The sequence below is a fragment of the Aulonocara sp. 'chitande type north' Nkhata Bay genome, linkage group LG6 (genome assembly GCF_057382095.1).
Source record: "Aulonocara sp. 'chitande type north' Nkhata Bay isolate Kocher_YH1m ecotype deep benthic linkage group LG6, A_spYH_male_GT1.1, whole genome shotgun sequence".
NCBI classification, from domain to species: Eukaryota; Metazoa; Chordata; class Actinopteri; order Cichliformes; family Cichlidae; genus Aulonocara; species Aulonocara sp. 'chitande type north' Nkhata Bay.
Genome location: NC_141349.1, coordinates 20,112,552 through 20,128,796, shown reverse-complemented (window position 1 = coordinate 20,128,796; position 16,245 = coordinate 20,112,552). Strand labels below are relative to the sequence as shown.

Here is a 16,245-nt window from a genome sequence, read left to right as displayed (position 1 = left end):
GAAAGAGAAACGCTGTTACTTTACTAAAGGCACAGACTGATCAGTATGGTGATAAGGATCGCTTTGAAGTGGTGTTAAGGTTTCCACCTCTTGAATACCTGCTGGATGCAAATCACTTTTTGAAGCAATAATCCTAAAATCTGCATAGTTATCAGCTGTTTTAACCATCCTGAGAGTCTCACTTAAATAATAAACACCTGCAAAAGTGGTAAACAACAAGATAGTAACTAAATGTTCATTGCCAAAGGAGGCATTAGCTCTAAATTTTATAAAGCAAAAAAGATCAACATGTGGACACACATTTCTTCTAATCTACTCTAATCTAATTTAATTTTGAAGTTGTAAGTTTAAATGCAGGCTAAGGCTGGTATTCTACGGCTTCGAAGGGATAAACTGATAAGAATAAATAAATACAACAAATAAAAATCCTGGAATTTAAGGAACAGTGGACTTTTCACTGCATTACTCGGGGATGACATGCTGGACAACACTGTAAGCTTAATATTTCTAAACACATTTATGAGGGTGCTTGACTCAAAGGACATGTCCACTATTTATTTTAACTTGTATTAATTTAGAGGACTAAAGATGTACTGAAACGTATTGATGTGCTTTACTATTATTATTATTATTGGGAACAAAGTACAGTTTTTAAATCCACACGTTGTTTCTGTGGCACGCGCTGCTCTTTATAGCAGTGTTTTGTGTTTGAGCTCACGTGTTAAAGAAAGAAAAAAAAACACAGCAGGTATATGAGTGGACAAGAATATTATAGCTATGTAAAACACGTGACCTCGGTGATTTACACTCCATGGGTCAAACCTGCCTGAGATAAAATTAAGGGAGTATTTCTTCTTGCGCCAATGCTAAATCAAGGCAGCAGCTGCACGTGATTTCTTGCAGACGTTAATAAATAAAATATGATTGAGGAGCTGCTGAAATCAACAGAGTGAGGAGAGAAAATATTTGTAGCTGGGACTTACCGGGCGGTGAGGATGTGAGAGGGCTGCTGCTGCAGACTGATGGCCAGCGGCAGCTCACACAAGGGTCAACCCCACTCAGGCTGGGGGAGGGAGGTGAGGCCCATCACATTTTTCAGAGCTGCTCATTTTTCTTTTTTTCCGTTTAATCATACAAAAGTTAGCCAGATAACTTCATTATAGCATTTTCTATAGTTATGCCACTTATAATAAATCAGCTTATCCCCCTTTTCCACCAGAGTTACTGGTTTCTTCCAGGAGTTGGAATATAATGAAATCTGCATCTGGCAATCTGTTGTTTAGCTACCCACTACTGTATGGGGTTACACATGAGTGCTGAGGGTCAGAACTTAATAGATTGTAGCTGAAGTAGTTAGTAGAGCATCTATCCCCTTTTAAAATGTCTAGAAATGCAGTTTAATAGTTCTGGACACTTAATTCAAGGGGTGACTGACAGATACACAGCTTACAGATCTTTAGGGGGTGGGAATTTAAATGTTAATGTATCATTGCATTGAAGTTTGCATACCTGGCTCATCTTACACAAACTTTTATCGTCAGTCAAATTAATTAAATATGTGTGGCTAACTTTAGTTTGTCACAAGAGAGAATATCTACCTGTGGCATCCTGGTAAAGTAGATGTACTGCAGTAACTTTGTGTTTGTGATACTAAAGCCCAGAGTGTGACTGTGAATGCTGGATTTCAATGCCTGCGTGTAAAAGAAAATTTATATCTGTGTCTTCATGCAACTCTTGACTAAACAGGATCAGGTTTCACAGGAGAGCATAATGGATTTATTGCACAAGATATAGTCTCTGTTAGGTTGCCAACAATCCTGTGAAGACTGTAGAGAACTATGATCCTAATTTTAGCAGCATTAGATTGCAACGGTGTGATGCTGCGTCCAGAGTTTGAAAGAGTCTGCATGTGTGCATTAGTGTGCCTATCAATTTTCAACATAAGTGCGTTAGGAAAGCGGTCTTATGTAACTTCTTTGGTGTCACGGAGTAACTCTACTCTGTGGAAGCTTCCACCTAAAGACGTCTACTGCATTCATGTTCAGAAGGCAGGGATGGAAAACGACTCTGGAACCCACGACAAGGAAAGATGTGAAGCAATGGCTGACACCTGCAATCCCACTCAGTGCTTCTTGCCGTGGATTCTGTGGTGGATCCATTGGATCAGTGTCAGAACAAACATTAACTTTGAGTTCTGTCTCCCCTTGGTGGCCTTGGGAGAAATCTCACAGTGGCTCAGAATATTCTCTCAGAGTATCTCCATGCTGTGGTCATGTATCCTTGTGGCACATGGCACTTTTCACATAGATCTGAGATGGCTGCTTTCTGACTTACTTTTAAAGTCTTAAACAATATGTCATTCATCTATTTAGTCAAGCCGCTCAACCTATATAACTCCAAAACATGTAGCCAGATGCTCTCAGTGCAACCGAAGTCTCGATTCAGTCTCAGCTGCAGACCCTAGACTAATGCAATAACCTGCCACTTGATATTTGTACTGTAGTTTATGCAGTCTTTTAAATCCAGCCTTTTAATTGAAGTTCAAAGTCAAATTCAAGTCCCATCAGGCTTTTTATGTTGTGTTCCCCTTTATTATTATTATTATTATCTTGTTTTATTCAAATATGTTCGTTTGATTTTGTTTTATTAATGTGTAGTTTCATGTGGTTTTAAACCAACCCGTAAAGTACTTTAAAAAGCAACATGGCTGACCAAAGTGCTGTAGAAATCAAACTGACATTGACCACAACTGAGTGAATGTCTAGTTTTGTCTAGTTCACCATTTACATTTGGAAATTTCTTGAATTTGTTCTGAGGATAAACAGGAAGTTTTTTTATTATTCGTTTGTCAGGTTGTTTCCCCAACAACTTAAAGCAGTTTGAATCTACACAATCAATCCAGATAAAAATGAGATTTTTTTTTGTTAACTGAAAAAAAAAAAAAAAAAAAAAAAAAAAAAATTGTGTTCTTGTCTAACTGACAACAATTAAGATTTCATTATTTATTACGTATACCTGTTATTTAATTAGTCAAGTAGGTGGAGCAGAGCTTCCTAACTCTGGACTCAATTAAGGTGTCCAAGATTTATTTTTCAGACACCTGCCTTCTTTAATTTATCAAATTCTTCCATACAATTTGTAATTTTCTAAATAAAGATGACCAAGTTTGAGCTCGTTGGCAATGTTAAAAAAATAAATTAAAAAAAAAAAAAGTAAAGAAAAATCTGGAATATATGTAGACATAATGCAAAAATAAATATTTTAAAAAATATCAATGTTTTCTTATCTGTTTGAAGTGGCATGTAAACTGCTCTGTTGATGTAAATCTTTCACTGTATGGACAAAAGCATTCGATCACCTACACGAGGATAACAACACGTCCATGTTACAAAGAAAACGGTTTCTAAATGTATCGTTTTTTATTGAAAGTGTCACAAGCCGTTTAGACCAAGAGTACAGTACTAACAGTGTCGTTCAAACGGTCACATTTGGGTCCCAGGTGCAGATCCAACACCACAATGATTATATTTCAGAGGCAGTGCAACAAAGTACAGTAAAATACTGAACACAAGGTTAGAGAGTAACTCTGACAGAAGGCTTGTTAACTATTTTGAAAATCATACACACAAGCGCCTTTATAATATCCAAAGTCCCGTTAGATACAAGAATAAGGGAGAGAAAATATATTTACATGAACATTTACAAGATGACAGTTTATACAACATTAGGAACTCACAGATAAAATAATGCTGATAAATATGACGTGCTGTATTTCTTTAGCCTTAACAAGGACAAAATAAAAGATCACACCACCAGCTCAACGGATTAAGTCTGAAAACACATCCACTCACATAAGGTCAGCCAACACGACTTGAGCAGCTTAGTCACACCTATAGCCTACAGAGACTGGTTACATTGTTTCAGTTTAAGCAAACATTCACATTGTCATACATGGCTCTTAGCTAAACAATTCTCTAGTGTTGCATTAGGTGTGCTTTGTTGTGTCTGACTGACACACAACGGTGGAAAACCAAAAATAACGCCAGGTTACTCACACCACAGGTCCGTGTCTAAAGACCTGCATGTGTAGAATATTCTGATGTGCCAAACGTAGCTGAGATATGAAGAAAATATAGGTGAGACCAGTTTTCCAGGTGTACATATCACACAGATGATTATTTACAGAACAGAAACAGTATGATTCAGTACCTCAAACACTTAAGTCCCCTTTAAAGGACCTGTTGCAAATCAAGCAAGCCTGGCAAAGAAACATAAAATTTCATTTTTATTCCTATATAAATACCAAGTTCAGTCACCAAAATGCTGTCCAGGCAGCTCTGTTCAAAACCTTTACATCTTTTAAGATTGTCCAAGTCTTCCAATAACTTCTGCGGCTCTTTAAGAAATTTTGTTTTTCTTTAAATATAAAGGAAATTTTAAAGTGTTGGTTTGCAACTAAATGTACAAGAACAATTCTTATAGGAAAGCTATATAATTTAGATATTTTAAATTTGCCATAAAGTTTTTAAGGCCCAGTCAGTGACTTTATCAGTGACACCAGTTCTTCAACCAAGGTGTGGGTTTCACAGCAGCTGATGACCAATCACTGTAGTTCAATTGCCCAACCCTGACTCCTTTTGTTGCACTTGCTCCCAAAATTAAAATGGAGAAATGGTCCAAACTTAAAACCTGTGCTCTTAAAACTGGTGGGATACATTTTCTTTAAAAATGTAGGTTAACAATAAAAATGAAATTGTGAGTGAGATTGTGGTGTGATGAATCTAAACTGATAAAACAACGTGTGAATGGCAGAAGAAGGTGAGGAATTAAATCTGTAGAGCAGGCTACAGATTTAGCCAACACACATTCCCGTCTGCTGCTCACACACTTTTAGCACCTATGAGGTCATTGGCTTGCTAGTAGATACAACCTTGTATAAAGGGAGATTTACCCCCATGAATTCACTGCCTCTTTGTTCACACAGGCAATAAACATCATGCAACTGTAATTAATGTTGTAGCCATTAGGTGTCATTATTTCGGCAAACCACACACTTTTTACAATGTTTCTTTACAGGAAGCCAAATGTATTGCACATGTTAACAAAGTCTTAAACAGACCTCGTCCTTTCATCCTATGTCCCGCAGCCTATGCCCAGCGACCACTGGACACGAAGCTTCTGCTGAAAGAGAAACTCGTGTCTGAACTCTTGTGCTTTCCCCAGGCACCAAACGGCACCACGATGATTGTGCTGTTGTCCTCTGAACCATACTGAATAGCCTTAAAAAAACAAAACAAAACAGAGCACCGCAATGTGAAGCACAACAAGGTTAGAGAAAGTCATCGGATGAATGATAAATTCAAGCAAAAATTAATCTTCTGTAGGAAATTCCAGACTTGAGGAAACATGGACACGGTTTTGGGAAGCTTTTTTGTGTCTAACAGATCATTTCAGTACATGAGTCAACCAAAACTTAATGAAACCCAGCAACAAACAACTTTGTAGGAGAACAGGTAACACATTGACCCATGGGCTAATATTCAACAAAAGCATCAAATGTTTTACCTGCTCAGATATTCTCTGTGCTGCCTCTTTGGGTTCGTGACACTGGTTGATGACATTGCAGATCTCCTGGCTGTTCATAATAAAGTTAATGCCATCTGTGGTCAGCGCCAGGAATGAGTCATGGACATTGTGCAACTGAAAGGGAATAAATAAATAATACTTTATAACAGACATTAAAAAGACAAATCTACTGAACTATTACAAGAAGATGGTAAGACTGGCTTTACTGTCTTCTTCAGCGAACAACAGATGTGAAAATGTGCTGTTGCAGAGATCTGCATTAAAACAGTCCATGGTTCTGCCCAATACACCAGCAATGTGGATTTTAAATCAAACAATCGTGACGTACAAAATACAAACAAAATATTTTGCAGTCATTTTTATAAAACAGTCCCCATTTTCAGTGCCTCAGAAATAATCGGACAAACATTTTAAATATAAGGATTGTTTTTAAACACCTGGGTGAACTTTGCAGTCAGTGGCTAAGGTCTCACCTAATGCTTTCCTCCCTCGAGCTGCTCGGTTAGGGCTTTCCTGCAGCCACCTTCAGTTGTTGCTTGTTTGTGTCTCTCTGTGACTTCAGTTTGGTTTTTAGTAACTGAAGACATGCTTTGTTTGGTTACGATCATGTGACTGACTTGGCCATTGAATAATATCAAATTTCTTTCCCTCAAGAAGCTCTTGGGTTGTTTTTCCAGTTTGCTTTAGGTCATTATCATTTGCACTGTCAAATTTTTTTTGCAGCATGACATGCACACTTCAGAATTCATCCTGCTACTTCTGTCAGCAGTCACATTACCAATAACCCCAGTGCCTTGCTTCCATTGGCAGCCATATGTGCCTATACACTAACATTTTTGTAAAAACCCTCAAAAGTTTGAAAGTCAGTTGCATCTTTATTGTCTGATTTAAGACCCACTGTGGTGGTGCACAGAGGAAAAATGACAAAAACTGCATCTTCTGAAGATAACATGTATCAAAAAATATATATTTCAGTGACAAACTAAATTTACAAACCTACCGTTACTCTTTTGGTCTCAGGTTCAGCAATGACTCCCGTCTTCTTCAGGTCAAAGTCTCCAATGCTACGCGTCATTGCCAACCTGCCATTGACATTTGGCTGCCCCAGGCTATTCCAGGTGATAAACCCCCCACTCTTCTTTATCCTTTAAACAGGTGCAGATCGGTATATTAGTACATGTATGCTACGAAGGCAGGATTCTTTTCAGGGCACTTACAATTAATAAAAAAGAAAGAAAAAATGAAGTTTAAAACCTGCTTTTAAAAGCATCATGTACCTGTCTTTTTCATCCTTTCTCTCAGGGGTGTGGTCAACAGTGAGTTTAAGGGCCTTGCCCTTGCGGCACAACATGACACGACTGTCACCCACGCTGCCGACCACCAGCTCGATGCCGTCCCTCAGCAGGGCCACGGTGGCGGTGGTTCCTGCGTTCATCCCGGGTGCTACAGAGACATACGAGAAAATCTCAAGCTCCACAAAGCCACTGCCCATAGTGTTAACAACAACATGGTGTATCTCACGCACTCGCAGTCACACGCTACAACATGAACACATGGGTGGGAAGCCATGTAGTAGACTTAGAAAAAACTACAGATATTCACACAGTAAACAACAGAGGAGGCAGTCACACATGCAGGTTGAACTGTTGCAGAATAGAGCTGAGGTCCAGAGCAAATGTTACAGCAGGTAAGTCTAAAGCTGAATCCAAAAAGATAATAAATAACAACAACATTTATCAGTGCCCGATACTGGGCCTGATACTCGTAAAGCAACACAGAAACATCAGAGAATGTCATAATAGTGAGTTCAGCATTTTATCTTTCCTCTTATGTTCACCATGGATGCCTCTAGGGTTGAGAAAATATAATAAGTCAGTCACAAGAAATATTATGTTCAACTGACTCAGTAAAGTAAACGACTTGCGTTTTAAATAAATAAGAAAAAAATGTTTTATTTATGCCAAATGTTGAGAAATTACTGGAACAAAGAAGATTAACAAGTTTTACTGTCAAATATTTGACATTGGCAAACAATGTTCTGGTGGTAGATAAATAACGGTAAAATTTTATGCAATTAAAAAGTTTATCCTTTCCTCTCCTCAGAATTAAATGAGCTGATAGAGACTTAACATTCTTTAAAGCTTAATCTGAATATTAAACATGGACTGGATCTGTCGCTGACAACATAAATCTCACACAACTTTCAAACTGAAGCACTGTCTCACAAGAAGCGTTGCATACACTTGGTGAGAAGAGAAAAATCAAAAAGAGAGATAGAGATAGGTAGAGGCAGAGAGAGAGAGAGAGAAGTGAGAGAAAGATAGGGAACCTTCCAGTAGTCCAGGATTTAGGACCCGCTGGACTCTCCTTCAATATCTAGCCTCTCGTCATCCACACTGGTGCCAAGGGCTTCCAGCTCTTAGCTGGCTCCGCAGCTGCCGTAGATAACATGCACACACACATACAGGCATATTGGGACATTTCACAGAGTGAGGCCAAAGTGAGGCCATGTAACAAGTACACTAGCGTTCATATATCATTAAACTTAAGACATAAAAGGTGGTTGAGAAATTTCAAGCTAAGCTGATGAATTTTACAGAAATAGGGCAAACATGTAAATTAGATTTATTGAGGGAAATGTTTTGCATTAATTTTTTTGAGTTATACTCAAACATTCCTTAATAAAAATGCCTGCTTTAAACATAACACTTTGCAGACAAAGAAAAGTAAACAGATTGGTGACAAATTAAAGGAAAACTCACTATTAACTAATTATGCAAAGTCTTTAAACCTCTACTGACAGATCTGATTCTGTCCAAATGATATTCTCTCACTAGGAGGTACCTCGGGGTAGTGACGTTCTTAAATGGTCGAGATCTGATAACAGCAGTCAAGAATTCCTACAATTTTCTCATTAATCGACCCACTGGGTAAACCCTGTGTGGCGTCACGCATGTAAGGTAAAGCTGTTCCGTTTATCCAAATGTGTACTCTGATTTTTCCTTTAATTTGTTACCTTTCTGTTTCTGGCAATGTCGTGCTGGAAGCAAGAAAAACACTAACATATCTTCTACGCGTAGCTAATTTATTCATGAATTATTTAAGGAACTTGGGGGGAAAATGACAGACCTCTAACCAAAAGTGCTCAGTGGGGAAATCCAAAGCTTCAACGCCTAAGTAGGATAAGTAAATTATGTTTGAAGAGAGAAGAAACAAGTGTCATCACATAAAAACAGAGTACACAGCATATCCAAGAACATATAATGTGAAAGCACCTACCATTTGGAGAGAAGTGCAAATGCCTTGCTAGAGCTTTGTCTACTTCAAGGAAGGCTTTTGTTAAAACTAATTCCAGATTTTCCTCGTCTGCAAGAAGGTTCCTTGAGGAAATCAGAAAGAAAAATCACTTACAGAGCTGTGACATCTGACATTCACATTATTCAGAAATGAATAAGCTACTTGTGACAGCGACTCATATGAACTCCTTACGTGATATATTTTTCCATGTATTTTTCACAGAAGTCAGCTGCCTCCGATCCACCGTGCCCATCAAAGACAGCAAAGTAGAGCACCCTGTCGGTCAGCTCGGAGACCCGGTAGCGGTCTTCATTGTCCTTGCGTTGACCAATGAGCGAGGCGCAGCCTACCTTGGATAGGCTAACTTTGGGAATGGGCTTGCCGTAACGAATGCTGGGGGGCAGCAGGATGGGCTCATCGATACGATTGTCCCAGATTCCAAATGAATCCCAGGTAGTGGGGCGGCCGCTGCTGTCTGGATCAAAGCGTGTATTACTGTGCCGAGTTTCTGACGGGGTGTGGAACGGTTTGCGGAAAATGAACTGGAAGTGGCTGTCATGCTGGACTGGAAGGGGGACTACGCTCATCTGTACAAGACCGGCTCGACCCACGTGAAGACCACTGCATCTTGCCAAGCGTGCGAGACAGGCTGTTGACATCACCCTGACAGCACGAACACCTCGGAAGCCACTGGATGGAGAGGCAGAACAGTGTACTGTCTGGACAAAGCAGGAAAATAAGAGAAAAGGAAAAAAAAATTAAAATCCATCATTTAGACTGGGAACACAGCATGACAAAAATCTTTTATTTGTTTAGGAGGAGGCTCCATTATGAGGACTAAAGGTCTCTTCAAACTAGAAATCATTACACAAACACAAATCAGATAGAAAAAAACTGAGATTACACAAATTCCTTCATATTTTTGAAACATTTGAAATGTAATCCATCTAGTAATAAGTGACAAATACCTCCTAACTATTACTAGCATCTGATACTAATCTTGATCATTTGCTTAAAAATAATCAAGTGGTTACTTTTAAATATACTTAATCGATGTTGCATTAAGACTATTAGATGACGTCATCTCCTTGAATCCCCTGTGAACTTCCTGAACCTTTTATTATTTGACAGAAAATAATGACAGGCAGTAACTGGAGCCCAACAGGTCTTGTGTTCAAGATCCCATGTTCACACATTCACCACGTTCAAATAAAAATTTAGTCAACTAACAATAAGAATCATCCTCAATTCTAAATTCAAAGTGTTGCGCATTTACTACTGTGAAGTTCCATTTAAGGATACCACAGGGATTCTGTGTTTGCCGACTAACTACTAAAAGCTTTACCCAGTTTTATTTAATTTTATTGCTGATCTTCCAAGAGCTGCTAAACAAATAGAACGTAACATAAAATGACATAAAATTATGTCTAATACTGTGCAAAAGCCTTGAATCATTCCACTTTTCTTTACATTTTGATTGAAGGTCTTTCAAAGTTTCTTTTGGACACTGGCTGCTTTTTCGTTCATTTTCAGTTCAGCCCTTATACTTGACCATTTTTGTTGTTTTTTTAAGTTACTCAACATCGACCCATGAATCATTTAAGTATTTACACAATGCGATTCAAGAGATGAGCCAGTGTTGTGTCTACACACAACAGACAACTTGGCAACTGGTTGTCTTTTTGTGTGTGCAATCTTTGCACACTTTTCTTGCTCACCTTATGTAGTCCTGTGTTGATTGTCTGTTAAATATAGCACCGTGGTCTTGGAGGAACGTTGTCTTGCTTCACTGTGTACTGTACCACTGCACATGGTTGAAATGAAAATAAAGCCACTTGATTTGACTTGAAATAACCAATCTTATCCTTTTTATCTTTAGGCACTTGGTTAGTAGCGGCCTGTCACATAAAGACATTTCTTTAGTTTAATCCACAAAAAACTCCAAAGATAAGTTTGACAGAACAGAAGTATTTTTACACCAACAAAGTTTTCAAAAAGCTGTTGTTTGAAAACTCTGCAATATGTGCTAAAATAGAAAACTGAACAAGTACACAGCAAAAAATATAAGTAGCCTAAAAATTAGCTTAAGAGTTATTAGTCATAGATTTGCCTCTCCGGATCCCGAACCCTAACATTATTGAAGCATTGTGGGATCACCGTCAAGGAAAATGGAACAAAGAGCACCAAGCATCCAAAGAAGAGCTTCGAATGTCCTTCAAAAAGTCTGGAGAACTAGTCCTGAAGACTGTTTAAAGAATAAAAGGTAGTCATTCCAAATATTGACTTTTAAGCTTGTTAGAATTATAAAAACTCTGTATTTACCCCAAATACTTGATTTCCAACTATTTCCTATTTTCCCAGGAAAACGTAAAGAAATGAGAGGTCGCTCAAAACATAAACAACACATAAGCATATATTCTTAACAATCTCAACTAAATGTAGCATATGCAAACTTTTTTTGAAGTTCATTAAGATTATACAGATTCCTAGCATACTAAAGAATGAAGAGGCATAAAATAATTGAAGGTTATAGCTCAACACTAGCGGAGATAAAGGTCATTATAAAATTTAACAAACTTTACAATTTACTCTTTGCCACCAACAAACCATAGTCTTGCCTGTTACTTGGCATTTACGAAATCCGTGTCTGGCTATTGAACAACAAGGTTTGTCGAGTTGAAAGGACATTTAAAAAAAACAAACAAACCTTCCTTTCAGTAACAACAACACGCACAGCCTTTTTCGGACATCTACTATAGCAACCTCAATTCACACTATTGTACACTTAAAATTTAACATATATGAGCCCAGACTCTTTTTACTGTTAGTAAAACCTATAGGAGAGTGTTAAAGCCTTAACAGGAACTTTCCTCACTGTGTACAGGGCTTCTTATGGGTTAATAAGCAACATTTACTCGGACAGCATTAATGAATGACCTTTATTGTATTTGGTTTAATTAGTGAATAAACACTGATTAGGGAGAATTTCCGACGTGCTATATCGTCCATATGTTGTAAATCATCTCAGGGTAAACCGTGTATTCATGTGCGTCAACATGTCTGTGAAGGTTCTCAGAATGTGCGTCAAAGGCAAAGCTAAAGAATGATGCAATAGCCATTAAGCTAACTGCTCCACTATCGATCCCAATATCATAAATGTGTGAGGCACTTAGAAGTGCTATCCTAAGAGAATCTGAATAAGAAGCAGTCCTTAATAAAATGCAGTTTCAATACACTTACGAAAAGAAGCAGTACATAAACGGTAACGTCATCCATTTTTCATACTAGCATTAACTAGCTAGCTGCAAACGATAGCTCTGTAGCACGCAAGCTAACAAGGTAGATAGCATCAGGTAAAAGTTACCATTTCGTCTAACATTACCGAGATTTCAGTTGCATGTTGACTAAAAGCCATACCTCGAGAGTTTCAGATGTATTCGTCAACTTTAAAGATCCTTTGCTTGCTTCTTGTGGCGTGATAACAAATTGAATGAAAACGGTTGCCCCCTCGTCTTGCCTTGTTATCAAACAGCAAGGCCTATGATGTGACCGCACCAATCAAAATCTTGTAAGAGTATCCGCCCACATTGACGCCCCGTCTACAGCGCATAAAATTAGCCGAAAAAAGTCTTAATGGCAGCTATGGGTACCAATAATAAAGCTGCACCTCTAAGCGCCAACTGTCGCGAAACACCGAAAGGGCAATGTAGGAATAGAAAATACAATTTGTGACACAATGTCGTCATCCAAGCATTGATTTTGTTCACTAAGCTTCTGGTTTCTTTATGGCCAGGGCACTAATTTAGACCCGGAGCCTCCAGTAGGTAATTTAGGCCTGGGTGTTTACGTCAGTCCAATCTTTGCCTGCTGGAATCTAGGTTACTGGGTGGAGAACGAAACAGGGGCTGTATCCCAATTCAGGGTCTGCAGCCTTAATGGCCCACAAGGGCCGCGTACTCAAAGGCCGGAAGTGAGAGGCTTGTGAAATGGGACAGTCTAGCCTCCGTCTCGCTGCCCAGGATGCCTAGCAACCATGACACTAACAGCTGGAAACGTTTCATACAGCTTTGTTTGACAGAAATGAAGGAGAAAATCTTTTGTTCATTTGTTTGTTTGTTTCTACATGAGCTTTGATTTGGTAAGTATCTGAGGCTGACTGTGAAATCATGATTATTGGGCTTCACTTCTGTACTGAACAGTCATTTAAGATTAGCTAGTAAATAACAATTAGCTAATGTTGTTCATGAGACTAAAGTCATCTCACTTTGGTAATGTAAATATAATATGGCCAATATTAAAGTTATAATTTCAATCATTATTAGTTATTACAGCAGTGAATGAACTCTGTTTCAAATACTGAGCTTCAGTAAAGATTCAAGCTGCATTTGTTTATATTATTTATATTTCCTGTCACCTTAAATCTTCACTCAAAGACAGGTTTCTTTGACACTGCATATATAACTGTGTTATATATATGAGAGACAAATATTGTTCTTTTAATATATTGGCATTACTAAAATTGTCTCAGTGCTTAATTTAAATATCCATAAAATCATCACATTCTCTGTAAGATTAACGTCAACAATTGAACGGTGTATATTTTAAAGTTACGGCTTTAAAACCAAGTTAGTACAAACATCGCTAATGTCACATAACTTTGCCGACATGTGGCCAACAGTAATGTTTTAATGTTCTTCGTTATTAAACATTCGCACATAAATAAGTAACATAATATTCAGTACTTACTTTTAAAAGTTTACTCTTCGGCCTCCCCTCTTCCGCCGTTTTTTTTCCGGCAAAATTATCCACACCCACTGCCGCGCTATGCATTCTGGGATATGTTGGGCCACGGAGTCCACCGCCACATCCTTAAAATTCAATGAAATGAAGGACGCATTTGAGGGCCGCATTTTCGAGCAGCCTTTGAATTGGGACAGCCTTCGTCGTGTCGCTGTGACGTAATTGGCCTTAAAATGCGGCCTTTAAGGCTGCAGACCCTGAATTGGGATACAGCCAGTGTGTCAAACTCTTTCCATACCTGGGGGTAAAAGTGGAAGATAAGTCGTTAACTAGGATGAGTTGGATAAAAAAAAAGAAGTCAAACCTCAAAATTTGACATATGTCAAGGTTCTGATATGTGCATAACGCTGTTATTAGATACATTTAGTGAAATAAACAAAATGTTTTCCTGCAATGAAAAAGTAGAAATAAATACATAAAACTGCAGAAAATGTATAACAGTACATCAGAATTAGAATAATATTACTTTATTGATCCCTAGGGGAAAAAGACAGTCCCTTGTGGTGCCCCTGTGTTGCTGATTACCTTGTCAGACACACACTGTGGGAGACGTACATATTGTGGACCACTTTTGTTGGATTTGAAGAAGGTGGGGGGGGGGGGGGGGGGGCAACTTCACTCACATAAAAAACATCACAGGACCTTCCAATACCTAACACAAACGTGAAACATAACACCTAAAAGACTTAGTTTGACGGGATGCTGACATGATTCAGATATTAAAATTAAGAGCCTCCGCCATTTTAAACAAAGCTTGTAAAAAAGTATTAAATATTGGGAAAATAAAATAGCCACACCAATAGATTTAATGTTCACGGACTTTGTTGTTACGCTAGTAGGCATTCACCAATTCGGACACAGCCATTGGTAGAGCCCCATGCTCGGCGGACCAATCACATTGTCTCCTGCCCATAACGTCTAGTGACGTAAGCAGCTGTGGCACTTCCTCGTTTGTTTTCTGGGCTGATGAACCGAAACCAGTCGCCCAAATTCAGAATGCATCTGTCAAGGTAAACACACTGTTTTAATTTTGCACCACCCAGCTGTAAAACAGCGCCGCTGTGCTTAGGTTGTGTTCATCGGCTAGCCAGCGGGTCTCTGTTTTTTAGCTATAAGACTGACAGCCAGCGCTGTTTTAGCCTGCGAACGTTAGTTAGCTATTAACTATAACGGCTTGTGTGGTTTGTCAGGCTCGCTAACAAACTTACTCAGGTAATGTCAGTGGGGACATTTAGCCACTGCTGCAGGATGTGTTTGTAATGTACACACAGCACGGGTCAGGAAGCTAACCTGACTTAACGTGCTGGTCCTCACAAACGATAAAGCAGCCGCTGACACTTAAAATACAGCTAAATATACAGCTAAGCGTATCTCACATCGAGCTACCAGTGTTTAGATAATAATAATAATGATAGCGCACTGGTAATACACGGGAGCAACTCACAGCCAAGACTGGTGTGCTATAGCATGCTAAACAAAGCTATAATGTATAGCTAATATTTATTTAATGTAACATTTAGTTAATGTTTACTAACTGCGATAAGGATGGTCACCCTGGGCTTTTGGTCCATTCCCTATATTTTCCTCCACCCTCCCAGGTAAATTAGTGCTTTCTAATACATGTGCCCGCATCCTCTCATCACAACTGTTTTCAGAGGTGTTTTTTGAATCACCTCTGAATCACCTTTTTCAGAGGTGATTCAGTTTAGTTTTTGCAGGGTTGTAATATAGGTTATACTTGTAATGATATAACTCATAGTATTAATAAAAAATATTTATATGGCGTTTATCCCAGTTACGATTTACACCTTAAACAGTGAAAATGTATAATATTTAAAAGTCACGTTTTTGGGACATTGTGAGGTAAAGCATACTCTCTATTGGCCCGTTTCTCTTTTGTGTATTTTCTGGCTTACTCAGTTGGTAATATTATTGTGCTAGAAGAGGCTGGACATTAAGGCGGGACTGCTTGGAGCTGCTTAAGCCAGGATTACACTGACAGGGTTTATTTAAATACACTGCCTGTTCCTCTGTCCTCATGCTTACATCACTATTACACACACCCACAGCAACCTCCGAGCCCGTCCTTGTTCCCTAATTGAAAAACTGTCAAGAGTTCACATATGGAGCAAAGTAATCAGCTCCTTACGAAGAAATATGCATAATCCCGCTGTTTCTTTTGCTTCTAGGGTTGGAATTTACATGAAGAGGCGAAAGCGGGCCTGCTCTCGAGCTTGATCATTATAGTCTTCCTCCATCTGGCTGTCACTCTCTTTGCCTCTTCACATCGGTGCTCATTTCCTCTCCCTTCACCAACATGCTGTGCTGGGGGAATGCCAAGGATGGGCAGTTGGGTATTGGTGTGGAGAAGAACCCTGTGTTTGAGCCGAGGAACTGTCATGTGTTCAGTGGCAGGGGAATGAAAGAGGTCGCCTGTGGAAGCCAACACTCTGTGTTTCTTATGTATGATGGCAGTGTGTACACATGTGGCTCTAACAGCTGGGGACAGCTGGGTCATGACAAAGCAGGGACTTCCCCAGGTAAGCTCTAAATTGGAAACAC

The 16,245-nt window shown here is 38.9% G+C and overlaps 2 protein-coding genes across 6 annotated transcripts in view; one reads left to right on the top strand and one right to left on the bottom strand.

Annotated features, from left to right (window-relative positions):
* Nucleotides 1-3,396: 3,396 nt before the first annotated feature.
* On the bottom strand, nt 3,397-12,633 carry ppm1kb (protein phosphatase, Mg2+/Mn2+ dependent 1Kb). Of its 2 annotated transcripts, XM_086295477.1 has the most exons (8): nt 12,301-12,633; nt 10,602-10,687; nt 9,076-9,602; nt 8,866-8,966; nt 6,864-7,029; nt 6,587-6,731; nt 5,566-5,700; nt 3,397-5,279 (listed from the first exon to the last, which is right to left on the bottom strand). In XM_086295477.1, exons 3-8 carry the CDS (start codon nt 9,540-9,542, stop codon nt 5,148-5,150), a joined length of 1,146 nt encoding a protein of 381 aa, XP_086151603.1. In that variant the 5' UTR covers nt 9,543-9,602; nt 10,602-10,687; nt 12,301-12,633; the 3' UTR covers nt 3,397-5,147. The 2 variants fall into 2 exon arrangements, with proteins under 2 accessions (XP_086151603.1, XP_086151604.1); XM_086295478.1 differs by lacking the exon at nt 10,602-10,687 and having other exon boundaries at nt 12,301-12,632.
* A 271-nt stretch (nt 12,634-12,904) lies between these two features.
* The window catches only part of herc3 (HECT and RLD domain containing E3 ubiquitin protein ligase 3), a 41,228-nt gene continuing 37,887 nt past the window's right edge, over nt 12,905-16,245 (top strand). For 2 of the 4 annotated variants that reach the window (XM_086295475.1, XM_086295473.1), the window contains exons 1-2: nt 14,613-14,693; nt 15,873-16,223. In XM_086295475.1, the coding sequence (XP_086151601.1) occupies nt 16,001-16,223 (223 nt within the window). In that variant the 5' untranslated portion in view covers nt 14,613-14,693; nt 15,873-16,000. Of the gene's footprint in view, nt 13,022-14,612; nt 14,694-15,872; nt 16,224-16,245 lie in introns of those variants that run through there. The other 2 variants (XM_086295474.1, XM_086295476.1) reach the window with 2 other exon arrangements.

Bases quoted from the DNA above. Each gene is read 5' to 3' on its own strand.
- ppm1kb (XM_086295477.1), bottom strand. From the start codon at position 9,542: ATGTCAACAGCCTGTCTCGCACGCTTGGCAAGATGCAGTGGTCTTCAC. The intron at 5,701-6,586 runs GTAGGTTTGTAA...ATTCCCTTTCAG, and splicing joins CTGAGACCAAAAGAGTAACG to TTGCACAATGTCCATGACTC. The intron at 5,280-5,565 runs GTAAAACATTTG...TGTTTTTTTAAG, and splicing joins CACAGAGAATATCTGAGCAG to GCTATTCAGTATGGTTCAGA.